Here is a 27,222-nt window from a genome sequence, read left to right as displayed (position 1 = left end):
TGTGCCGTATACATACGTGGTGTGTGTGCGTGCATGTTTTTGTCGTATTGTTTTTGGGGTGGCTTGTCTGTCGCTGCTTGAAACTTGCAGTACGTGCACATTGTCGTCGCCGTTGTCGTCGTCGTCGTTATTGTTGCTTCGCTCGCTTGCTGTGGTAAATGTCAGTGTATCAAAAGGTGCTTGCATTTACATCTGTGTACATTTTCACTCACACGCACACACTCATATAGCCACACCGTAATCGAAATTGAAGCGCAGCTTCTCGATACCGCTCATATGTTATGTGTTGTTGTTAATGCCGCTTCGAGTTATTGCTGTGGTATTAGTGCAGATTGTTCGATTCGGCTCGAGAGTGAAAGAGAAAAAGGTGTACAAAGTAAGCAACGGTACAATAACGCACATACCAAATAACATTCGTTGCAAGCGTAGCGTACATCTGAGAAATTAGTTTTGAACGGAATATGGATTTACATATTTATCCGGGGTTCGTTTGCATAAAATGCGTAGAATTGATCGTACATCATTGGATTTTTTTGGGGGGTAATGAAACGGGCAAACGATAGCAAATGATTTTCGTGAAAGAGAAAAAAAACACAATAAAATGCTCACAAATAGGGTGATCTCGTTAATATGAATCGACTGTATGTCACAAACAAAGGACTCGACGCGCGCGACAGAAAAAGAATGAGAGAGATAAAGAGAGAGAGAGAGAACACACGACAGAGAACGCCGAGCATATTCCAGTGAACTCTCATTTGGTGGAGGGGTTGTTGTTTTCACTGTATACATTTCGATGACGACGACGACGGACCATAACTGCGCCTTATCCATTCACAGATTGAAATAGGGAAAATTCACAACGCGCTACCCCTCAATTTGTTTCTCTCTCGGTCGTTTGCAATGGAAAGGACAGCACACAGCAGCATACGGTTTCGGTTTTGGAAATCGCTCACTCTCTGAATCAATGTTGTACCATACATAGAAAATCATTCGCCGAGTACAAATGTGTTGTGTTCGTTGCTCGTAGTTGTTGTCTAGTGAAAAAAAATTCGGTTGTTTTTTTTTATACATATAGACATTTATACAAATATATATTTTCCGTTCGGTTGTTCATTGAGAGCAAATTCAGAATCGCACATTTTCTCCAATATCCATAGCAGAGATATTTGCCATGAAAACACACCAGTAAATAAGGGAAGAAGAGATGCTTTCGCGCACCAATACATAGAAACCAAGAACGTTTGTGAAATCGCGTTGTGTCGAGAGACAGAGATACACACGGATTGTGTGTCTCTCTCTGTGTGTGTGTGTCGTGTGCGTTTTCGGAGTGTGCGTTTTCGGCATGCTGGAAATCGAAGGATATACATCTCTTGTTCCGTGTTATCGTGCAACAGTCAGCATCCAGACATTGTTATGAAATATTATAGACAAAGTTTTACTGTTTTAAAATCAAGCACCAAAAACACTTATTCACTATTTTACCAAATGTTCGCACACTTTGTTTAGCCAAGTCAAAATAAAACAACAACAAAAAAATTAAACGTTATTTAAAACAAAAATAAAATAATAATCATGGTTACATTTTAAACATACACAAAAAAACACACATCTTCAAAATACAACGCAACCACAAATAATAATCCAACGTCGTACGCAAAACTACAGGCAGGAGGATATTATTTTTGTTTGAAGAGAATAAGAAAGAATTAAACACTTAATAAAATTGTTGCATTGATTTCGTTTCGTTTTTATTTTGATATAACAAAACCAAGTGAATAAAAAGAAAATTTGTCCCCACGAACAAGTCCCGATTTAGAAGAAGAAAAAAAAATAGATGAAAAAAAGTAATAACGATTAATTGTAACCACGTTGAAAGATTTATTTTAGTGAAAAAAAAAATTAGAGAAAGAAATTATTTTTGAATGAAACCAGAGTCTACGGAAAGAAACAAAGTTGAAAAGTGTTACTGTTTTATTTCATTTTCTGAATTGCTTTGCTCACTTAAATCAAAGGGGAGAAAATAAAAGTCAATCGAACTACGGTGCATTTTTGTTTGAAAGAGAGTTTCTCGTGAATATGTGCGTCAATTTTGTCATTCCAAACGGATTTACGAAGACGAAAATTTAACACCACTTTCAAAGCAAAGTCATTTCAAATTCAAACAGGGAAAAAACAAATTAATTTTACCATTAAAGAGAACCAATTCTATGATCGGAACCAACGGTTGTACGTGAAATATTCCAATTCATTTTTTTTTCTCGTTGCTTTGAACATTTTTGTTTTTCTGTCATATTTTTTTTTGTCTCTCTCGAGTGATTCATCTGAAAATCGTCCAGTTTTTATTTTGGTTTTGTTCGATCAAGACATTCAAGCCTCGATTGCCAATTATCAATTGATACTTTTGTGTTTTCCTAAGTAGAATTAAGTCGAATTCATTTTTGCGTCATTCAATTTTACTAAATCTTTTTGTTTTTTTCTCTTTACAGGTTGAAAGCCCGATGAACAAAAGTTGTTTGTTACAAGAATTTAAAAGAAACTCGCACCACGAAAGAACTTTGAACGTGTTATGAAAATAATGAAAGCAAATGTTACAACGTTATTGTGAAGATAGAAAAAAAAACCATAGTTAGAAATAAACTCATTTGTTTTGTTTCGTTTTAATGAGAGAGAAAAGAAGAAGAATAACATAACGTCGTAGCACAGAAGAACCGACAGAGTAAAAAAAAAGTTTTATTTTGCAAGAAGCGCAAACTCCAGACAACAAAATCAAAACAATAGACAAAATTGAGCAGTTCAGTGTGAATGAAAACCAAAAGCCAAGTCTATATGAACACACAGATGTTGTAGTGAATTTCGAGTAAAACAGAAAAAGAAACAAAACGTATACATACGACACCAAAGAGTCCAGTGTTTTTGTTGAAGACTTGAAAGAGAATAAAAAAAGTTGACGAAAGTAAATGATAAACAATTCCGATAATCCAATTACATTCAACGCAAAACATTTAAAGCAAATAAAATTTAAGCGGCGAATAAAATAAAGTTGTTGAAAAAAAAGAAAAGAAAAACCAAACAATTTTTTCGAACGTCAACATCGGTGAAACAAAAATTAAAGAAGAAGACGAAACATTGCGAATAAGATTTCGTTTGTTGTGCTATACAATCGTCAGCTGAACGAAGAAATAAATCGCGAATTTGTGTCAAAGTGCGTCATTTCAAGCGGAAAAAAGCAAACAAACAAGACAAAGCCAGTACCAGTTGAAGAGAAACCAGAGTAAACTCAACAGTTGTGTGTTGCAATTTTACGACAAATTTACATGATTCCTAGCAATTATCACAATGGCCACATCTCCCACACCGTCATTTGAATCACTTCCAGGTGGAAATTCGATCGGTTCATTTGGTGAACCAGCTGATTATTTATCCGATTCCCCATTGACATTGAGCGGCTCATCGCCGCCCGTGAGTGATTCAGCAATTTGTGACGATTTTAGCAGCGGTTTAGTCAGTAGCTTGGACTCACAATCGTCCGGATCGAACAGCTCAAACGGCCCACGCTGTACTGGATGCAAAAGTAAGCAATCGGACGCCGTAGCCAAGTGCATTGAATGCGCCAATTATTTGTGTGCAAATTGTGTAACAGCCCATCAATTTATGCATTGCTTTGAAGGACACAGTGTCTTTCGCATCAACGATACCAACGGCCAGGCCACACTAAGCAAACTCATGAACACATTTGAATCGAATCGATTGTCAGTGAATTTAAAAGACGATCCAAATATTGTCAGCAAATTGGCCATGAATGGATTGATCACAGCGCCGGTGGTAACGGTCACCGGAAATGAATCATCAACCGTGACATCAGTGTCGGATCGTTTGGTGATTGCGATGCCATCATCAATGCCAGCATCGACCTCATCATCGATGAATGCCAACGGTTTGGACAATTGCATTGCCGTCACAACCACCACAGCTCCAACAGCGGCCGCTGTCTTGTCGGCTGCAGCTAATTCAATGATAGGCAACAATAAAATGGCAACGACCAACGGAAACGGCAACTACCATTGCTTGCGCCACAAAAATGAATTGATCAAATATTATTGTCGTACGTGCAACGTGTCCGTATGCAAGGATTGCATGATTAACGAGCATCCAGCCGGACTACATGAATGCGAACATATCAACAACGAAGTTACGCCAAAACAGGTCGAGAATTTATTGCAAATTGTGAATGAGGTGCGTAGCAAGGCGTCGGATATGCGTGCCATCATAAAAAGTGCCGAAAATATGTCGGCCCGCATTCAAGGCCAATACACAAAGGCACAAAATGAAATCACCGACACATACCAATTTTACCGATCGATGCTTGACGAACGCAAAACCGAACTACTCAAAGAATTGGAGAATGTGTACAATGCGAAGAATTTATCGCACTCGGTGTCGACCACCAAATCACAGGATCAAGTCGAGAAAATATTGCGTGATTGCGATTTGGTTGAGCGATTTGCCAAAAATGGTGGCATACAAGAGGCAATTACGTTGCGACGGCTCATGGAAAGCAAATTACAATCGTTCTTATCGAACATTCAAGATTTGCAGTCATCGTTTGAATTGGATTTCGTGTCCAATTATCAGGCAATTCAAGTTGGCGTACGTAACACCTTCGGTTACATCCGTTCAACGCCCGAATTGCCTAGCAAACAGCAGCCACCAATTGCACGTCCAACTAGCAGCATTCACACGAATGGCAACAGCCCGTCCAACAGTATGATCAATTTGCAGGCACAATCACAGCAAGTGCAAATGCAACAGAAATCGCAGGCCCATCAGCAATCGTCACAGTTATTGAACGGTTGCCAACAGCAACAGCAGCAGCAGCAGCAGCAGCAACAGCAACAACAACAGAACGGCACCAACAACAGCCTCATGGATCGTGCATTTGCCAATGCATCCGGATCCATTATCGGTGCATCACAGTCGCAACAAGTGCTCGGCGCATTCGACTCGAACATCATTTCGAAACGTTTCAATGGTGCAAACAGTCTTGGTCCATTCATCCATTCGTTTGGCGAGAGTAATGTCACCGAAAACCCATATGAAAAATGGAGCAACGGCGGCTCAGAGAATATTATCAATTTGATTGCCGATCAATACACAATGCCAATGTCGAACTGCGGCAATGGCGTTCCACAGAATGATGCATTGCTCGATCTAACGTCAAAACTGATGACGGCTCCAATGTTCCCGCCAAAGTCGCAAATTAAACGCCAGAAGATGATCTATCACTGCAAATTTGGTGAGTTCGGTGTGACCGAAGGCCAATTCACCGAACCGAGTGGTGTTGCTGTAAACGCACAAAATGACATAATCGTCGCTGACACAAACAACCATCGCATTCAGATCTTTGACAAGGAAGGTCGCTTCAAATTCCAGTTCGGCGAATGTGGCAAACGCGATGGTCAGCTGCTCTATCCTAACCGGGTGGCCGTGGTACGAACCTCAGGTGATATTATCGTCACTGAACGCTCACCAACACACCAAATACAGATCTACAATCAGTATGGACAATTCGTACGCAAATTCGGTGCAAACATATTGCAACACCCACGCGGTGTCACCGTTGACAACAAAGGTCGCATCGTTGTCGTTGAATGCAAAGTGATGCGCGTCATTATCTTCGATCAAACCGGAAATGTGCTGCAGAAATTCGGTTGCAGCAAACATTTGGAGTTCCCGAACGGCGTTGTGGTCAATGACAAGCAAGAGATATTCATCAGTGACAATCGCGCCCATTGTGTCAAAGTGTTCAGCTACGAAGGTGTGTTCCTTCGTCAAATCGGTGGTGAAGGCATCACCAACTATCCAATCGGTGTTGGCATTAATTCAACTGGTGAAATACTCATCGCTGACAATCACAACAATTTCAATTTAACCATTTTCACCCAAGACGGTCAATTGGTGTCGGCCCTCGAAAGCAAAGTAAAACATGCTCAATGCTTCGATGTAGCACTCATGGACGATGGCAGCGTTGTGCTAGCCAGCAAGGACTATCGCTTATACATCTACCGATATGTTTTGGTGCCACCAAACTAAATGGAACCAGCGCCGCCAACAATCACGCCAGCAGCAGCTAAAGACAAAGGCTATAACAGCAGCAACAACTATAACAACAACAATAAAATCTACAAGTTCATCAATAGGAAAAACCACAACGAGTTTCACACAAAAACGAGAGCGCAATGAATTCGGACTGGTGGCCAATAATCAGACGTTCCTGACACATTTAATGCGAAAAAGGTAATTAATATATAGACACACACAACAACAACAACAACAACAACAAGAAAAACACAAGCAACATTAAACATTAATTAAAAAAAATAGTCTTACTTAAAAATATTGCGAATGCAAGAATTTCTCAACCTCTTTATTACTGTGTTAAATATTATTTTAATAAACAAAACAAAAAGTTGTCTAGAAGAAAGAAGAGAAAAATGCAAGGCTCGATTGAGGAGAATACTATATTGAATAAGTTTACATAGAAATCAGCTGTGAACAGTTTGAATTTAATGAGCTAACCAGAGACATAAGAAAAATGATGATAGCAGCCATGAGTCTGAAAAATAACGTTGCGATTGCATGAAAGCGAAGGAAAGAAATCAATTATGGCGATGACGCGAATGAAAATAACATTTCAAGACAAGTAAAACACATTTCAAACGATATTTCTGTAAGCCGAAAATCTTCTGACTCTGTTTTTTTTGCACGCGAATCTTTCAAAGTGTTTGCAATAAAAACACACATAACTGGAATTAAATGCCAAAATATATTTCTTTCGTCATTTTTGTAAACTTCATCGCTATTTTTCAATTCATGCACCATAAAACGTAGGAAATGCATAAAGCATTCAGATCGAATGGACAAAAATAATCTACTTAAGTTTTAATTTGTTCTTTCTCTCGTCTGATTGCGTCTGTCTCATTAGCAAACCATGAGAGAATGCAGCGAGACCAGAATTTTCTTTATTTAAAAAAAAAAAAACAAATAGCAACAAAAAAATGTGTCTAATTTTTTAATTATAAGAAATATTAATGAATTATTATTCGTAGAAATCGATGCTGTTACTAATTGTGGACACACTGAATGAAAAGAAAAAAAATAAGCGCGCAATGTGTATGTTATAAGATGATGAAGAAAAGAGATGGGATACAGAAGGCGACGATGAATCAAGCTGGATGGATCATATACACACACAAACTGAGATGCGAACAAATTAAAATTATCAATGAATACATGATAAAAATTTCACCAGAAATACGAAACCAAATTTAAAGAGAAAAACAAATCGACACACTCCGCCAAAATTGTGATGGCGAATCGCAAGAAAAATTAAAAACACACAAAAAATGCAAAGAGATTTCAAAACTGAAAACAAAACAACAACAAAAAAACACGTTAAATGATTGTATATAGCGAAATTTATTGAATTTTTTTTTTAAATTGAAAAGAACGAAGAGTTTCTTGGCTTAGAAAAGGAAATTAAACAAAAAAAAACTACTAAAGTGTTGGAAATTGTCCATTATACACTTACTAGCGAAACGAAAAAAAATAATTAACTATTGAAAATGGCTTACTTAAAGAAAATGTCTTTTTTTTTAAAACAATTATTCCCTTTATTCATTAACTACTATTATTACTCGTATTTGTATAGCTAAGAAAACAAAAATTGAGACATAAAAAATGAAAAATAGTTGATAAAATAACACAAAAAAAAACAACAACTTTATCGTAACTTACATGGAATGCAACTGAAAAAAAAACAATTCCATTTCTTGGACTGAATCACACGCCTCTATAATAGCTATTATGAGTTTTTCTTTCTTATGTGTATTTTAAATTTTATTTTTTCGTCTGATTCATCTGATTAAAAATGAATTATTGGGAACAAAAGCGAGAAAATGAACAAAAGATAATTATTGAATTCATTCGATGTTGTTTGATGCGAGAGAAACAGCCAATCACAACAATAAAGAACAACGGCATGCACATTGCACTGAGGTGCAAGCGCGAGAGTGAGAAAATGACGGATAATTAATTGGCTGTAGCAATTAGTGGTATAAATCAATTAATTGGGTATTGAACCATTTTTTTTTTAAACTTCAGTGAGATAATGATGAAAGAGGTAGACTAAATATGATGAAAAAGAAAAACGTCGTTAGAATTTACGTCTGTACACGCTCATTTCGCGTGGAGACGGAGCACTTTTTTATTTAAAGCAAAGACTCTATGACGATGTTGAACTGAGAAGTAACAAACAAACAAATTATTATTATTATTATATCATCAATCTTTCACAATGCACACAAGTTGCCAGTTCAGAGAGACCAAGTTCTTATGCCAATGAGAAATTATGATTTTCTTTTTTGCTGAAAATTTACACACAAACACAAAATGATATACTTCATCAGTCGATTCTTTCTCATAACAACAACAACAAATTAATGCTCGATTCAACACAATTTTACAGTTCTCTAAAAATAATAAATATCATTCAATTTTTTATACTTCAAAACTACAAGCATTTTTTCTACGTATGCACTTTGAATTAAAATCAGTGCTTTCAAAACTGATGAACAAGAATGAAAATCTCGAGAGAAAAAAATTGAGCGAGCAAGAATTAGCGACGCGAAAAACGAGTAGAGCAAAAAACAAAAACACTGAAATAATTGTGAGAGAGGAAAAACGTATGTTATTTTATTTCGAAATGACACACCGATGATGATCACGATATGTGAGAAATAGCATTAACTGAATTTGAAGGGAGACAACAAGAACATAGAATAGTTGTATATTTTTTATATGATAAAAATTGAAATTATGAACTCAACCGACAGACAGAAAGGAAGAAAAGAATTAATAATAATTTAAACAGACAACAACAAAAAATAGTTTAGTGGTTAGAAATTCAAGTGGTGTCAATGTAGTTATTTATATTGCATTATATCAAATGAATGCACAATTCATTGAGATTTGCTGACTTTTAAAAGAATCATGAACGTTTTTTTCTGTAAGCGCGCGCTACAGAGAGATATACGAGCTGACAATGGTGGTGTGCGATGATGCGAAATTTTGTGCCGATGTGATTTCTCGAGTCCTTTGCGAAGTTATTCAAATGGAAATTCGCGGAGCAAAAAAAAAATTGATGTTCAACACACGTACACAAAAGTTGTTTTTGTTTGTTCCTCAAATTTGCTACATTTGAAAAGCCTTGTCAATAGCCTAACCTAAAAAAAAGCCGAACCGAATCGGAATTATCAGAGAGAAAGATAAAGGAATAAAAAATATCAGAATATCCGTTCAAATTGTTGTATTGATGTTGTAGTCGCCAGAATAGAAACGGTTTTTAGATGAAGCGATAGCGCGATTGAATTGAAATGGTTGTTGATTTGTTGTATTTGAATTGATATTTTGTTCAGTTCACCGATATTTTAGCTTTGATTATTGACGACGCTTGGCAAAAAAAAAACGAACTTCGGCAAAGGGATCAACGAGAGTAGTATATTAATTCAATTATTATTCAAAAAAAAGCGATGCAACACACTTGCAAAACGTGTGTAGGTGCATGTGCAACGAAGCACAAAATCATAATCAATTGTCGCACCGACGATTAGCCACCATTTGCGTCGGCCATAACCACCATGTGCACCGAGCTGCTTGTATGCGATAAATCTAACTAAATAAATCAACTAAATATTCTAAATGTTTCAATGTTACATAATTGTATTTAGAAAACACACACACACACACACACTCACCGGCAAGAGAGAAACAGAAAGAAACCCAGTTTATATTTGAAAATGAGAGAGAAAGAGAAGAGAAAAAAAACGTTTTTCCATAATAATTGTTTTTCATTTGTCTTATAATATTATGTTTCGTGTCACAAACTAACTGTCTACTGCTCACCTATGACTCTAACAATAAGCCTAATTAAACTTAACAATCTACCGTGAATTGCTAGGAATTTAGCAAGAAAAAATAAAACTAAAACCCACACATTACAATTAACACAGCAGCAGCAGAAAGAAATTAGATTTTATGACGTGAAATTATACATACACACACACACACAGAGAGAGAGAGAGAGAGAGAAACCAACACATACACACATTTCAAGAGTCTGACATTAAATATAGAATCATTTCAGGAATGACGAATGACATTCCCCGCAACGTAAACGAGTGAATTTTCATGAATGTCCCTTGAGGACATACGGAAAAATAATTGATACAGGAATAAAAAATGAAACAAAAGAGAGCGGAACAAAAAAAGAGAATAAACCACACGCAAACACTAAAAACAATCGAGAAACAAAAGGAATAAAAAAAAACTAAAATTTGTAATTCAAACACACATTGAGATGCATAATTTATGAGAAGTGAACATTGGAAAAAAAAGGAACACGTAATGACAAGGCATCGAATGGTATTTTGTTGATTAATTTTATGCGCTATTTTCTTTATTAATTGTATTATTATTTGATACTTCTTTTTTTTAATCTTCATTATTACGATATAGCCCCCAAAAAAATTAACTAAGCCCATGCATTTTATTTGTCACTTTTTCATTCGTTTGTTTGTCGTGCGATTCATCGATATAAATATTTAATTTTTTTTTCTTTCGCTCTCATATTTGTACGATTAATGATTTTATGATTAATATTTTATTATTATTATATCTCTATACTTAAAAACAAACGAAACACTGAACGAAAAAAAAAAACAACAAAAAACAGAAGTTTGAACGATTTTAATCACGATGCAGCAAGCGTGTGTTCGTGTACGAGTTTTATTCTTGACAATTTTTTTTAGAGAGACTTTTTTCCACACTGTCCAGTGTCCATATATGGTTAACTTTAACGAGTTCGTTTTGATTACTGTTTGACAAGCGAAACATTTTACACTAATTAATGCGTTTAACTTAAATGGAAGAAACCAATTTTTTTGTAAAAAAAATAAAGGAAAACAAAAACCTATTTGCTATTCTCAAATAAATGAGACTCGAATCATTTTATTTTAATTTCTTTATTCATTCTCTCTCTATCAGTAACACTCGATCGATCGAAAGCGATCTTCCTTTCGCCCTCTCAAATCGACTTTTTTTTTAGAAGATGAAAAAGAAAACTTTGTTGATAATTTTATACCTTATTTTTAGCGATTTTTTTGCCCTAATTTTTTGTTTTTTTGTTTGCTTTGTTCGTTTGTTTTTGTAATAGACAAGAAAAGTCTTGTGTAGTGTTTTTTTTTTAAATTTAAATGTGAAAATTGACAAGAAAATCAAAAGAATCAATTTAAAAAATCAGTTCCTCGTTCAAGATATACCTTTGTCATAGGCTATGGCTCATAGCAATATGTATGAACTTTTTTTTCTACTGCAAAAGAAATAGTGCGAATATGCAAAATGTGCTTCGAAACGAGTTCTCAATCTCTAAACGCGGAGCTATGCAACAATATAGGCAAAATTGAATTTCCTTTTATCGTATAGTTTTTTTAATAGTGTTTTTTTATCCTATTTAACTTAGTTATTTTAATTTTTTTTGCATTTGTTCATTGATTGATTTTTAAAATGTAAGCCGATTTGCGATTTTTTTTTCTTGGGCGTACGATGTTGCGTACCAACACGAACCACATTTGAGATGTGGACATGTTTAGTTTGCTACTGAACGGTGAAAGTTGAATGAAGCGACAGCGATTAAAGTGAAATATTCTGCTCTCGAGTACAGTATGAGATGTTGAAAAGAACTTTCAATTTCATTCTTGAATCAAAGTTGATGATAAAAAAAGAACGAATATGTAAAACGTTCATGGCAACAAAAGAAACAATCGATTACTACAAATGACTGAATTTTTTTATATTTTTGTTTGACTATTAATTTAATGTGTTTACGAATTTTGTTTTTTTAATGATATTTTCTTTTGTTTATGAAATCGTAATTTATGCCGAAGCGACGGAAAAGAAGAAAGAAAGAAGAAAAAAACAATCGAAAGTTGACATTTTCATTTGTTTTTGTAGGCTTTGACAATCTCAATTATTTTGTTCAGTTCAAGTAGTTTTTATGTAGCACATAGGCGCTAAGCTATTCATTAAAATTGAATCAAAAAATCGGAAGCACGAAAACGGACGAACTTTCCATGACGCAAGTACAATATATCCAATATATACCCAACACATAGGTATATATATATACAGGTTTCTTCGATGATTTTCAAGAATTCAAAAAAAAAATGACACGATGGTTTGTAATTCAAAATGTACAATCGTAACGTTTTTTTTTATCTAAAGAGCGTGTGTGTGTTCTTCCTGTTTTCGCTTCCTTGCAATTGCATGATCCAAGGAAACTTATTAAGTATTCGTTTTGTTTGGAACTTAGATTACGTGCATTCAAATTTTTTTTGTATTTGTTTTTTTATTATAATTATTATCACTTTATCATTTTATTATTGTGAATCGCTTAAGAATATTTTTTTAGTTTTTTTTTTCCTTTTTCATTGTAAGACATGAAAAATAAAGTGAAAATTTGTTGAATTAAATGATTTAAAAACTAAAAATTTGTTTCTTCGTTTTTTATTCATGTTTTTATTTGATGCAGCACATTTGAATGTAAACTTCCAAAGGTTGGTTGATTTTATGATTTATTCCTGATTCGTTTTGGTTTGATTTTTTATTTGTTGATCCGCTCTTATGTTCAATCCATCAATCCTATATATATCGAGACTACTAGACATATTTGTTGAATTCGACTGCATATTCGCACTGCTGAAAACTCAAACAAAACACACTCCCCATTCGACCATACAAGGGCCCACTCAATGTGGTGTGGGCCGTTCTATTATTGCGTACAAATTCTAATTAAAACCGCTTAATAAACAACACACGCTACTCAATACTAGAATGCTTTTAATTTAGCCAATTGAATGCAAACAAAATAAAAACCATAAAACCACCGTCGGCAAACAAATAGAATTTACATACGTATTGAATTTTTTCTGGAATATTCTCCACCGTTTTGCGTTCGTCTGTATGTTTGTGTGTGGAGGTAAATATCCAATCGACCAATTCAACTCCATAATAATAAAATCAATCGCAGTAATTTGATTGGTTCACTTCAATAAATTTGCATTTGCGTTTTTCAATGCAAAAGTCAAGTGGGTTTTTCGTTCTAAAGCCAAAAATAAAACCATTTTCCAGACTAGATTCGATTTTATGCGAGGTAATTGTGAACAGCATTAACAGGTGATTGGAAAAAATATATCGAAAATGGGTGAAAAAAAAACGATCCTGAATGTTGTTTTCGTTGGTGAACATTCATTTTATATACACGAAAAAAAAACGCCTTGAATCAAGCTTACCTTTAACGAGATCCGTTCGATTTTTTTTTCTGCGTCAAAGATTACTTAATTACGGACATTTTTGCCATTTATTGAATCGATGGACGAGCGAAAAAAAAATTCCGTTACAAAAATCAAATAAAATGATAAAGCCAACAGCAAGGTTAATACAGATGAATGTCGAAACCATTTGAGATAAAATAAGAACAATTGGCCATGAGAAATCGCTGAATGTCATTTGCATTCGTTGAGATGGCAAAAATCTTTTCGTAGTGATATTATGTTGGAGATTTTCGTGGAATGAAGAAGAAGCCAATCTGGATCCCAATAATCCATTTTAATTGTATATTTCGTTCGTTCAATCACAAGGGCTCATATTTCTGATCCAAACGCGCGTGCGCGCGCGCTTACGCACATACAACCTCTTTTCCTCGCCATACCATTCCAACCGGTGGATTATTTATTCGTCATTTTTATTTAGGTTGGTCTTTTTTTCCACCATTCGCACAGAGATAGAGTGTGCACCGATTTTCAGATTTAAACATACATATTTATGAGTATGAGAAAACGACGGAATTTCGGTAAAATCCAATTTTCCCGTAGAAAAAAAAATTACCCATACTAAAGCACTCTCTCTCTCTCTCTCTCTCTCTCTCGATTCATCACCGTCTGTGCAGACAACAACAGCAACAATATTCAATGTGCTTGCCAAAAAAAGGTCAGCAACATGAGTGCGAGAGGATGGGAGGTAATAGAGGAAAAAACAAAAGTGGAAAAAATCATTATGAACGATACACATTTTTGCTTCGTCTTTCATTCAATCATGAAACACAAAAGTAACGGCCAAAAGTTAAAATACCCAAAGCGCGTACGCGCTTTTAAATGTGATGCAAAGGATCCCTCCGCCTGTTCGGTGTACATAATCAATGCAAATTAATTTCCATATTTTTTTTTTCCTTCGTTCAAACTTCTTCGCAACAATTTGGCTGGTGCTGGTTGTGGCTGATTTTGAAATTTGGCCGGTGTTTTATTTTTGGTTTTCGCTCTCTTTTCATTCTTCTCTAAACCATATATTGTTATTGAACGGTGGCTGTTGTTACGTCGATTCGTTAGGCTCATGTCTTGGAATTGTGTTAGCTCCCAAATGTTATACTATGTCGGGCGTGTATAAATCACAACAAACCGCTGGAAGAAGCAAAAAAAAACAGAAGAAAGAACGCTGTATGTCCGAATGAATGAGCGCAAAAATGACGTGGAAAACCCTCATTCAATCATATTTAATGTCCATAATAAAATGTATATATAGCAAAAATGATGCCATTTTCACTGTGGCCAAAGCGAAAAAGAGAAAAAAGACCCGAAATTTTTTGGCAAACGACAGCACAGTTTTAAAGTGAATATAATCAGTGGTTGGCTGACGAAGAGAAAGAGAGAAAAAAGAAAGAGAGAGAGGGAGAGAGAGCGCATGGGAAAATAGTGTGACGATAAACAAGAGGGTTTCCCACTCATTACACCAGTGTGTCGCATACACATTTCCAAATATGCCACTAGATGATCTTCGCATTTAGCGATCCATCCATGTCAACGTCAGCCGATTCCATTTTTTCGCCATTGTGGTTGCTGCTCTCTCGCTCTCTTTTTTTTCCTTGTTCCACTCTCTATCATAAAACCATATTTTTTTTCGACTGCTGGAAGCTGTTGCTTTTATTAAACGTGCTCAATTTCTCGATACAATGCAATTAGTCTGACCTCGACGACGACGATAACAACAACACCAACAGCAACAAAACAGCGTCGTCCATCAAAATGAGAAACAATCTAAAAAAAAAAACGGAATTGAACGCGACACTTTTTTTCTGCTGTTGCTGCTGCTCATGATGTTAAGTAAACCGTTGAACAAATACAATTTGATGAGATGGAAGAGATTTAACGCATAACCTCCCGACCATCATGATGGGAAAATTTTAATTTCTCTCTCGCGCTTGTTCTTTCGCTCACAGAATATGAAAACTCCTAATGCATTTAAATTTATGCACCATACCATACACAGCACACACACACATACATCGACTGTCATTACACAGCTCTTAGCTGCCATCAGCGATGATGAATTTTCATCGCTGACGGAAATAAGCTTGATGCTTAAGCTTGGCCTTTTGCTCGCATTACCGACTTACGACGTCAACATATGTCAAGTGCTAACATGTGTATGTACTATTGTAGCGATTTTATTTTCCGCCATTAACTCGTAAGTCCTATTTCTTAAAATGTCAATTATGAGATTTGCATACATGTTAAGGCTAATATGTCGCACATATAATATGCAGTTTGTACGTGAGATTATCAGCCGGATAAATGCCAGTATGGCACACGCAACATACATAAATCCTGTTGCATATTCAAATTCAATTAGAATGGGTGCAGACAGGTGGAATGCCATTTAATGCGGTTTATCAAAAATGTTCTTTCAACTTTTCTTCGCCAAATACTTTCACCAAATAGCCGAAGCCATTTAAATTACGGCCAGTTCGTAACGCAACACAGATATGACCAACAATAAAAGTCCATTAGCGATTACCCAAAAGTGATTTGCACAAGTGGAACGAATTGAAAAAGGTTCTAAAATTTTAACTGCTCGTATAACGCAGGAAAAATACGGAATGAAATTATCCTATGCTGATGAATAGAACCAACGAGCCATCAGACAATAGAAGGAAATATAAACGCAACAATTGACATTAAACCATTCAGTCTATAAAATGGTATAATTGCCAACGGTATAAGAGCAACTTTCTGCGACTTTATTCATTTTCGGTATATTTAGCGCAAGTAAGAAGAAGAGCGTTGAATTATTTTCACAAAGACCAAATACAAATTCTAATGGCACACATCACATTTTATTTGCGTGTAAATGAAAGTAATTCGTTTCGAAGGACGCCAACCGAGAAGAAAAAAAAAACTGCCGCTCTGACAATTGACATTAAATTATTTGAGAGGCCATATCAAATACTCATAAATCCATATTATTGTTACCTCCGACCGAGCAAATGAAATGGTGGAGCAGGATAAAAAAACAACAACAACAAACTTTTGACTCCCTCATCCCCTACTCTCTTTCCCATTCAATTCATTTTCTCGCAGGTAAAATGTGCAAGTAAAAATGTTCATTGCCTACAAGAAAGTACCTAAACACATTTAATTGCCGAAATGAGATCATTAACTGCTTTATACTTCTCATTGCTGCTATTCCTTTGCTTCTACCATAGAAGGTCCTACCATATATTTCGAAGCGTGTGCGATTTGACTCCAATTTTCGTACTAGTACATTCCATTGTAAAATGAGTTAAAATAAAGTTAACTCTAGCGGTAGGAAAATGTCGAGTTAGAAAAAAAAGAAATGTCGGTAATGTCATCGGTTGGCCCGTAATGTTCGGTGAAAAACAAAGAAACAGCAAAATTGCTTAACGACATTCAATTTAACGGAAATGTGTAGCCAAAGGGAAAAAGTGAAAATACGAAGGAGTACACGATGCCATAACATTCAAATTGTGTGTTTTAGGGAAGTGGGGAATTTTTAAGGCGAAAAAATTTACGAAAATTGCCCATAAAAACCAGACTGAACACGGCAGCAGCAAGAAGATTTATTTTGCTCCGGTTTTTTATCATTGGTGCATCGAATCTCTCTTACCTTTATACAAAGTAGAGGCTTGGTCCCGTTTTTTCCACAGCCCGACACAAAAAAGCGCACACATACACACACCACCGCTTCTTTTATGGCGTACTCTTTTGGTTTGCACCCGTTTTGTGATGCAATAAAGCGGGAGTTTCAAGTGCGCTGAATTGTTTTATATTCGTTCATCATACTTGCAAAAATGATGGAAATTCAGTGTTCGTTGTTGGCAAACGGCCACCACCAAAATCTTCAATTCCATGTTTGTGTGGCGTATTTTCGTCTATCGTTTTAAATGCATATAAAACTTAATTCACCTTCAGCATAAAATTTTATTTGAATTTCTTTGTCATTGTGCTCGTATGCGCCTGTCGCATTGACGATTATGTGCCATCGGCAAAGTTGTTCACATCATTTAACCGAGGCACACAAGAGTATGAAAAGAAAAAAAGGAGCCGAGAATACGACAACATTAGCTCATCCATTTCGTGCGTTGTGCGACGTATATTTTATTGATAAAACTCAAAAATCCTTTTGTCAATTGTCCCCAAAAAAAAATTGATTTGGATTGGAGTATGTGTGTGCGCTTTGACAACACCAAATACATTTGATTGAGATAAAAACGAAGCAAAGTAGGAGGCAGAAAAGAGAAGATCGAAATCAATCTGAATCTGGGTAGAAAAAGATTAGAGCATGTTTGTTGCGTCTAGTGTGTGCTAAGAAGAACGTTGGCGTTCTATTTTTGGTATTTTGTGTGTGTGTCTTGCCATACCAGAGCGCCTTGCCTTCAAAAGTGCCATATCAAATTGAATAAATACAATCAATTACCCTCGAATCAAATTCACCATAGCGACATTCCACTGATTGATGACGACACAGCAAATGGAGCTTTGTTCACAGCTACACACATCACAACACAATACAATAGCATCAACATGTACGAGTTTCAGTACAATGTCAACCACAATCGTAACACACTTTGTGCTTCTTCTCTCGCTCGCTCAATCTCATCCTTATTTTCAGCACAATTTATACAAATAGGCTACAAGACTCAAATCATTTCGAATCTACCAAAAACGGAATCGCACGTATCGAACGAACGAAGCGCAAATATTATTCGAAAGCTTTTACTTTTCTGGCTCGAACTGTTGATATGCAATCGATTTTGAAGAAGAGCTTCTTCTATCGAAATATTGGAAAATTATGCATCAAACATGATTTCTTCTCTTTAGTTATCATCACTTTTTTTTGCACCGTTGCATCATGTCAGCTTTGTGAACGAAAATGAATGTAAAGAAAAACGTGACACAAATGAAGTAGCTGTTGGTAGTTACTAGAGAATAAGAGCGACACACAGCTTAAGTGAAGAAGATGCGCAACAATCTCCCTCTCTCTCTCTCTCTCTCTCTCTCTCTTGCTCTCTTGACATATTCAAAATACAAAGTAAGAGGAAGAAGAAGTCAACAAAAAAGTATTTCAAATTCCGTATTCCAAATTGATGGTTTCGTTTGCATAAAATATATATCTACGTGAATGTGGTTCAGATTCGTTTCGTTTGAATTTTTCGATCGTCTAATTTTTCCCGTATATGTGTCGAATGCAAATACCGCTAAAATAAATAAAAAAAAAGACACCGTGTGTATGTTTTTCATTGTGTGTGATGGATATATTTATCCGTGTGCATGTATGACAACAAACTATTGCATGCAGTTCACGAGAGATGATGTTCGTGGTATTTCGTTTAAATTTTTTAGTTGTGCCAACGAACGATGCACAGGTTGCTTTTTGTTCATCCTTCACCGCACACAATGACGGAATATAGCTTGCGTGAAAGAGAGAGAAGGAAAGTGGAGGAAAAAGCGAACAGAAATACATCTTTACGCCAACAATAAAATAATAAATATGTAAAATAAAGTAGATAAAAGCACTTTAGTTTGTGCACCATGTATAATGCATAAGAGAGAGTAAAAGATGGGTGGAATCATAATGTTTCCTCTTCGTCTCATATGACTTCCGTTTCATACCGTTCGCACGCGGACAGGTTGCTTTTACAGGCAGTACAAAGCAGCAACAACTTGACGGCTTTCCGTTGCCACCATTCCGTATTAAATCGTGTTCGAATCATGCTGTTTTGCTGCTCTATACCAAATATATATATCGCGAAAAATCGGAAAAGTCGCATCTTCAATGTTGCGTCGTAATTTCATGTTATGCAATCAAAGCGCTTATTCGTATTTCAGTTGTAATAATGCTGTAGCTCTTTTCTCTCTTCTTCTCACACATTTTGCATTGAGGTCCCTACTCTGCTTCGTACTTATTGGGTATTTTGTGCAATTTTGTTTGCTATCTGGCTGTGAAGCGAATGAGAACAACGATGGCTAGAATTTTAAGCGCGCCCACACTCACTCACACACAAACATACAAGGCCATGTGTGCACAGCAATTATATTCATATTACATATCAATGATAGTAATTTCATTTTGAGCTTGATCCAAAATGTTTATAGCTGCTGCATCAGCACTTAGCGAAAGAGATAGAGAGGAGGTGTTGCGTGAGCGAGTGTGGCGAAATGACGAATGGAAAACCGGGCGTTTAAAATTGTGCTTTTAACACGAAAATAACCGTAATATTACAGTAGGCATAGCAGAAAATTATGAAATTGAAAGCTAGCTTCCATAAGAATTGCAGCTTACGGGCGCGCTCCGTTTTCAATCAACAACGAAATTCGACGCGTACCGAATCATAGAGACAAGGAATAACCATTATTTTGACTCAGATACAATGCATATATTTGTTTGGTATTTATTCTAGATTCTGCTCCCGTTCACTTGTTGTTTCGTGCTACCGCCAGCACCATTGCTGCCGCCGCTCTCGCCAACACCTCCGCCGTCATTATTGTTCTTGCTATTTTGTCTGGTAATGATTTATGCACAGGTAGCAAATTACGAATATACAACGTTCACATTGGCACACAGCTCCATTTGCGCTGATTTGCGTCGGTGCTCTCACTTTCTCTCGCTCTCGCGCTCTCTTTCGCACTAAATTTGGATACCATGTGAATATGGACATCATAGTTATGTCGACCGCATAACATAAACACATAGCTACGTACCATACCGTGGCAAATACCCACACACAAACATCTACCACAGTCGCGTAACCACAATATTGTGAAAATAAAGCGAAATGCCAATGTAAACCAACCAAATAGAAATAGCGACGACGACGGCGACAACGGCAGCACACATAAACAACAAAAGTACTAAATATATCTTTTTGCAGTTGATTCGCGTTTGGCTTTGTGTACTGGTGCTGCTTTGCCAAAGGACGCTTTGGCCTGAGACTATGAATTGCAAAACACTGCAAAATTTCGTGGTAGCCCAAAGAAGAAGAATAGTGGTTACAGACACGAATTCGTCCTTTAATAAACAGTTCGTTCATTAAGATGCGTTCGAAAATGAAAATGTATTTCCATGGGTACGCTTTGGGTAACCCGTTCTCTCGCACATATTTGCACCCCGTTAATCGTTACTTTGAACTTTCACAGGTGGTATGATTATAAGCGCGTGTGCGCACATCAGTCACCCCAAACACAAAAATTAATACGCAAAAGCATTTTCATTTTAATCGAATTCCAAATCATTAAATACGCATTGCGCATCATTCGCCCACATATGCTACGCGTAACAACCAATTGAAATGTGATTAGATGACTTGTTGTTGGCATTGGTGCTGAAATTGTACAGTTACCGTTGCGTTTAGCATTAGCTCTCAAATCTCATTTTGGCTGACATGTGCCAGATGGAAGTAATTTCTCGAGGTTGTACATGCGACAACAAGTCGATTCCATTTCCAAACAGTTTCGCCTGTCACTTTCGATCCAAACGGAATATCGGGTGAGCTAAGCTCACTAAAGCCTATACATGTATAAAAAAAGAAGCAGCATTGACTTCCTTCCGAACACAGTCACACATATACACGATTCAATGCCAACGGCACCGAACACGAACGCATACACGAGACACACATCAGAGAGAGAGATGACAAAAAAACATTGACAAATTTCTATTCTCGGTGCGCGCTGTGTATTCATGTTTCTATTCCGCGTGCTTTTCTCTGTGTTTTTTCCTTCTCTTCTTTTCCGAAACTCTCGTTCGTTTCGAACAATAAAGTTGTCACATAAAAAAAAACGACATAGTGGTTTGATAGATTTTTTTAGAGGTAAAATTGAAACATTTCAGTGGATTCGGAAGAAAAAGCTTCGAAAAAAAGAAAATGGTTGCGAAAAAAGTGAACTTTCATCCAATTCTTATTTCGGTCGTATTACACAGAATTCTCAACATTGATGAAATAGCTTTTACGAACTTGTATCACCTACGGCCATTGCAAATGTATTTAACGAACTCATTTTTGCTCCAAACATCACTCACAACAAACTCGAAAAACTTATCGAGATTTTCATTTCCATTGAATTGTGATACAATACGGCCAACAGGGTTGTTGCTTGTTACGACGACGAAAAAAAAACAAAGTTTCTCGAAATAGGTAATTTTCTTGGCTTTCAATTTACTACAACTACATCCATACGTAGTACGTAGGTGTATGTATTACGTATAACTACACAGCACACTAATAAATAACGTCGATGGCAAAAGGAATAAAGTTTATATAATGGATTACACGTATTTTGAAATCGGTCAGCATTCGAAAATGCAGCACATTATCCGATCGAGAGGAAAACGAATCAAATGATGTAATGTGATAACATATTTTATGTCACCATCAAAAGAGAGCGGAAAAAGCAGCAGCAACAACAACAACAGCAACTACTATTATCAGTTGCGTTTAAATAGCTGAATTGTGCACAGCCAACGAAGTGCAAGTCAGTCCATTGCTGTTCAGAAAGCAATTGAACATTTTCTCCAAAATCCAATTGGAGTTGGTCTTATAAAAAAAAACAGTAAAGAAGGTCAACTGAAAAGTACTTCCAGACGAATTGCTCTTTGAATGGGAGTGAACGGAAAGGTGTACAGCTACTCGTTCATCATCATTCGCACATTTTAGTATGTGTGTGTGTGTGTGTGAGAGAGAGAGAAAAAGAATGGATTTTTGTTCGTCTTTACGACAAAATGAACATGAATTCAGCTTTAACGACAAAATGCGATTCATTCGAATGTGAATTCCTTTCGAATTCCTCAAAGAAGAAAAAAAACACAACCCAGGAAAATGGAGTAATGTAAAGGACGATATTTCCCTCACCTTGTACGATTTCCTCATTCTCGGACTCAAGACACAAAACACATTTCGAAAATTAATTAATTTACTGGAGAGGTAATGGTTGACTCGGAGCTCGCTTCTTGTATACCATACACTCAATCGGTGGGTACAACAACATCGATTGAATAAATCGAACGAATCGCTTTCATTTATTTATAATGAGTTCAGCGGTTGAGTGGCTTTGTACCGCAAATGTTAAACAAAAACGCTCGACTGAAGAAAGGAAGGAGTACGAGGAGAGAAACAGGAAAGATAGGAATGAACCGGATCCGATCAGCTTGCTTACGCGCTGTGTATCCACATAAACACGCACATTTAACGGTGCAAAGGTGCTAAGAAATCAAATTGTCCGCATTTAATTCGATTACTCCATCATTTTTACCCGTGCAAATACACACACATACGCTCACACCAGTTGGTGTTTATCAATTGAATACCCAATCAAACGGGAGATAAATACACGCTTTTATACCACATTGCACATTCACTATGTTTGTGTGTGGATCGGGTAGTAATTAATGTTGAAAAGTGAATGTATCCTACCTGTGTTGCTGCTGCTGCATACAAATTCAAAGGGAATAAGAGAGAAAGATAGAGAGATTTAAAGCATTCGAGCAAATAACTGATCTACGACGAACGGATTTCGGCATCCATCCTCACGATATATCTCGTTATCTCTCAATGAGCGTTGTGTATCAACAAGTTAATTAATGTGAACTGTACAATATTTGCTTGTAACTGAAAACTACACACACAAATGAATATAAAAAGTCGCCAACCCATACCATACCCGAGCGTTCAACACACTTTGTCACTGATGATGCTGACAAGATTAAATGGATGTCGTTTTCCATGGAAATGGAGATAAACAACTGCCATAGAAATTGCCATTTGTGTTCGTCTCGTTCATTCGTTTTCTCTTCATTTTGAATTCGCATTACACTAATTTAAATTTCAAAATCCAGGGAGTTTAGTGCTTTTTCCATTTAAATTCCAATCATGCCTTGGAAATAAATTTGCTTTTCATATTTAAATTAGCTGCGCCGTTTTTTTTTTTGCTGCTACTCCCTACCACTGAACTAAGCTATAGTTTATGACAGCGCATTGAAATGCATTTCGCATCATTCTTTTGTTTTTTCCATTCGGAATAATTTCGCTTCATATCTCGGAGCGGCTTACTGAGATAGAAGGGCAGAGCGGTGCGGAGGATCGCTTATAATCAAATGACATCACAGTAAACAGCCTTCAGTAACTGGATGAAGGAAAATTTATGCTTTGTCACACCATATCCACCCACCCACACACACAATAGTTGGCTCAACAAACTCGAATACTACCATTTAATTTTTGCAATTTGACGCTCTGTGTTTTATTCAGCTTCCCATCTCCAACGGCAAATTATATGAATAAGATGTTTTTGATTACATATTCGGTGAATGAAATGCTTTTCATCAAAATGCCATCCCTAATTGGAGTCAAATTTGCGTGCGATTTTGCGCAAAATGCACAACAAATCCCATAAATGATGTCAAGCAATGTTCTGAAGTCAAGTCGAAAAAACAACAATCATATCATTCGCATTCCGTAGTGCCATTCAAATCAACCGAAAAAGTTGGTGGATGGAAACCATCGGCCATCAACAAAGTTTTCGCAACTTAATTTCGGGGATGGGGCGTGAAATCTCGGTATGCGAGTTGTGAAGGCAAAAAAAAATGGGGAAAGAATGAATGGACAAAAGTAAACGCTCACAGACCATGGCCCCAACGGACACAGCGAATGTGAAAGCGAAACAGAGAGTAAGAAAAAGGAATACCACGAATAAATTATGAAAGGATTCAATTTAGGTTTTTGCACACACTTAAACGATTATGAATACGGAATGAAATTCGAACTGTTTATTTCATGCGAGTGAAAATGTTTCCCAACTCATTTTGTTCACAACATTCTCTCTTTTTTTCCTGCTTTCTCTCTCTCTGTGTATGCCTTGTTTGCAATTTCGTATAATCCAAGCCAAGAATTAAAAGTAATTTTATGAGCAAAAAATCTGCGTTTCACGAGAAAGTGAACGAGAGCAGCAGCAGCAGCAGCAGCAGCAGCAGCAGAAAAAATTGAAAATAAAATAATTATTAAAATAAAAGCAGCAAAGGAGGATGAAAAAAATGCCGGAAAAGTCGAAATGAAAGCTCACAATTAGCAGTATATTTGACGCAAAAGCAAACGCAATCTAGTTTGCTATGTAGAAGAGAAAAACTTTGACGCTTTCATGTTCCATTTCAACCGACGAGAAGCGAAAGCAAAAAAAACAATTTTTCGAAACTTTTGCTTTTCATCGTAATTAGGATTACATGCATCTGTTTCAGTGGAATTTTCCCCGTTCTGCATCGTCTTCCTTTTCGGCCGCAATTTACAGCGGAAGGGATTCAATATTCATTCGTGTTTTCTCTCAATTTTATTTTTCTCTGCGTTTTCTGGTCCGTTTTTTTATCGTTTGTAATTTAATTTGAATTTGGTGTCTTTCAGACCTTGCGAGACTTGGAATATTTTTCACGCAGCCCAAATTGCACCAGTCCATTGTGAACGTTTTGTTTTTTCTTCCATTTCGCTCGCTTCGGATGGAGAAAAAAAAAAGAAATTTTTCGACATTCATTGAAAGTTATATTCATTTTATAGTGCTTCAGTGTGCTCATCAATGCCATAATCTGATGAACAAATGGCATACAATTCCAGATTGGGAATAAATGCAAATAAAGTTATTTCGCTTGCAATTGCAACGCATTGTTCACTTTGTCTACATTTTGTCGGAATAAAATCGAATAAAAATTAGCCAACGTGCGCTCGCTCATTCGTTGCAGCACATTCACCAATGACAGAGCTAGACCGAGAGAGAGAGAGAGAAAGAGAGAGAATGAAGCAATTTATGTGATTGTGACACTTCGTTTTATTTTGCATTCAAAAACATTGAAAAGTACTTCGGGAGTTTGTGGTGCATTTCACCGAGCATCGAGCATGGAGCATCTGTGCGTGTTTCAAGCATTGTGATCCATTTACCACTGAATGGTCGTTGCTGTTGGCGTTGCACCGATACTTCTGCTGCTGTTGTTGTTCGGATATTTGCATCACTGATGATGCGCCGAAAGCAGATAATCATCATTGCAAAACCAAAAATAGTTTCGATTTAATTGCTGTAATGATACTTGGGACAAATTGCACTTACACACATAAACGCATACACACACAGCACCCCAAAAATGGATTTATGTGTCACTTGCAATTCAAGCGCAAATGAGTGGATACCTGGCGATGATTATCTGCTTGATGGTTCGTCGCTAGGATTTGTGCCAAAAGTGTTGCACGTCTGCATATTTTACTGTTAATGATGAAATGGAATTGAACTATAAAATGTTATACGGTTGATTGTGTGTACGACTTGAGCGGCGAATCCACTCGGGGACAATATTTGTGGGTGTGTTTGTGTGCAAATTTGACGGCAATCCTTTTCAAATTACCATCTCGCCCAAATGCATACACTCATTCACTCGTTTGCTCACCGAGATGGGGTTGAAACGCTTCAATGGTGTTGCTGAATGCTTATGAAAGCGAGCAAATTCCGTCGATTCCGAGGTATCGTCTTTATTGCACTGCCATTGCACATTTGCGTCGCTTCAATGGAAGACAATGAAGCGTACACGTAAGTGAATAGTTATGTACAATGATGATTGGTGGTGCAAGGTGTTTCGTTTGAGTGGCGATTTGCATTGCAATCCCAAATATTTTGGGACAAAAAACACACTATGGATTCAAGCATGTCACCCGGCAAAAACTATTTTGCCATAGTGACTACACAATGCGACACAATCAGCACGATGATGAAGAAATGCATTTGCAGTATAGTTTTGTCCACCTGAAAACATGGAAAAAAGGCTAATTCGAAAGTGAGCAAGAGATAGATGAAGAATCCCATTCAGGAGATTCAAAGACAAAAACTAATTAATTGCACTGAGATTTTCGTAAATTCACAAGAGTCCTTAACAAGAATTCGCCTTGACACTCTTCGCAATTCAAAAGAAAAATGTGTTGCGATGGGTTTTTTTTCCATTTGCATCTCGAAATTCCGTTGTTAACACACCATCTGGTGCATATTGCATCTTACGCGCCCAACTATCGGGCTTTGGTCTCTGTTTCTGTTGCTGTTACCGTCGTTGTTGGTTTTTCACTTCAAAATGCTGCGGTTATGCAATTCATTTGGTGCAATTTTTGCCCAGGTAAATAACACGTTCCGTTTCGTTCGCTTCCATTATCTTCTTATTCAAAATATTTTCTTCGGCATTATAGAGGAGTGAACGAGTGCCACCATAAATTTTAAAATTACCATATAATGTCAAGTTGTAAAAAAAAGCAGCACCGAGACGAGTGAAACCAGAATGGAACGTAAACACATAAAATAGCACACAAAAAATGTAATGGTATTCCCCTAGTGATTGCTTTATGTTCATAAAAAGCCAGACAAAATTTGATTTAAACGACAAATGCTTTAGCATCGATCCATACTCCCACACCGAGCCATCCATACACACACACACACACACATTCGCCTCGTCTTCACAAGCACGCCAACGAATCTGATACAACATGCAACACTATCACAAGCAAGAAGAGAAAGAGCGAAAATAGTATTTTTCCGTTAAAATATAAACAAAAACATAATTGCCAAGTTTTATGAAAATTTAATTTTAAGAGTAAACAGTCGTAATAATAATTTATATTTGTTTAATTTCATTTAGCTCCCCATTTTGTGTTTGTCGCACACAGGCAATGGCTTGTACGAAAGTGTATGCGCATTGCATACCGATCTACCGATCCAAAAGCAGACGACGCCAAGACGCTTATGTGTG

The 27,222-nt window shown here is 36.6% G+C and overlaps 2 protein-coding genes across 6 annotated transcripts in view; both read left to right on the top strand.

Moving 5' to 3' along the window:
• LOC129564895 (brain tumor protein) overlaps positions 1-7,641 on the top strand; it is a 95,867-nt gene extending 88,226 nt beyond the window's left edge. For 2 of the 5 annotated variants that reach the window (XR_008687553.1, XR_008687554.1), the window contains 2 exons: positions 2,487-6,294; positions 7,107-7,641. Coding sequence is in view for 2 of the 5 variants with exons in the window: in XM_055439148.1 (XP_055295123.1) it covers positions 3,337-6,090 (2,754 nt within the window). In the remaining 3 variants the exon portion in view is untranslated. Of the gene's footprint in view, positions 2,227-2,486 lie in introns of all 5 variants that reach the window. The other 3 variants (XR_008687555.1, XM_055439148.1, XM_055439146.1) reach the window with 3 other exon arrangements.
• LOC129564894 (protein disks lost) overlaps positions 1-27,222 on the top strand; it is a 211,863-nt gene that overhangs the window by 88,308 nt on the left and 96,333 nt on the right. The window lies entirely within an intron of this gene.

The sequence above is a fragment of the Sitodiplosis mosellana genome, unplaced genomic scaffold (assembly GCF_009176505.1).
Source record: "Sitodiplosis mosellana isolate CC-2019 unplaced genomic scaffold, AAFC_SMos_1.0 Smas_scaffold_2, whole genome shotgun sequence".
Classification (NCBI taxonomy): domain Eukaryota; kingdom Metazoa; phylum Arthropoda; class Insecta; order Diptera; family Cecidomyiidae; genus Sitodiplosis; species Sitodiplosis mosellana.
Note: the sequence above shows the minus strand (reverse complement) of the source record. Positions and strands in the feature narration are given on the sequence as shown.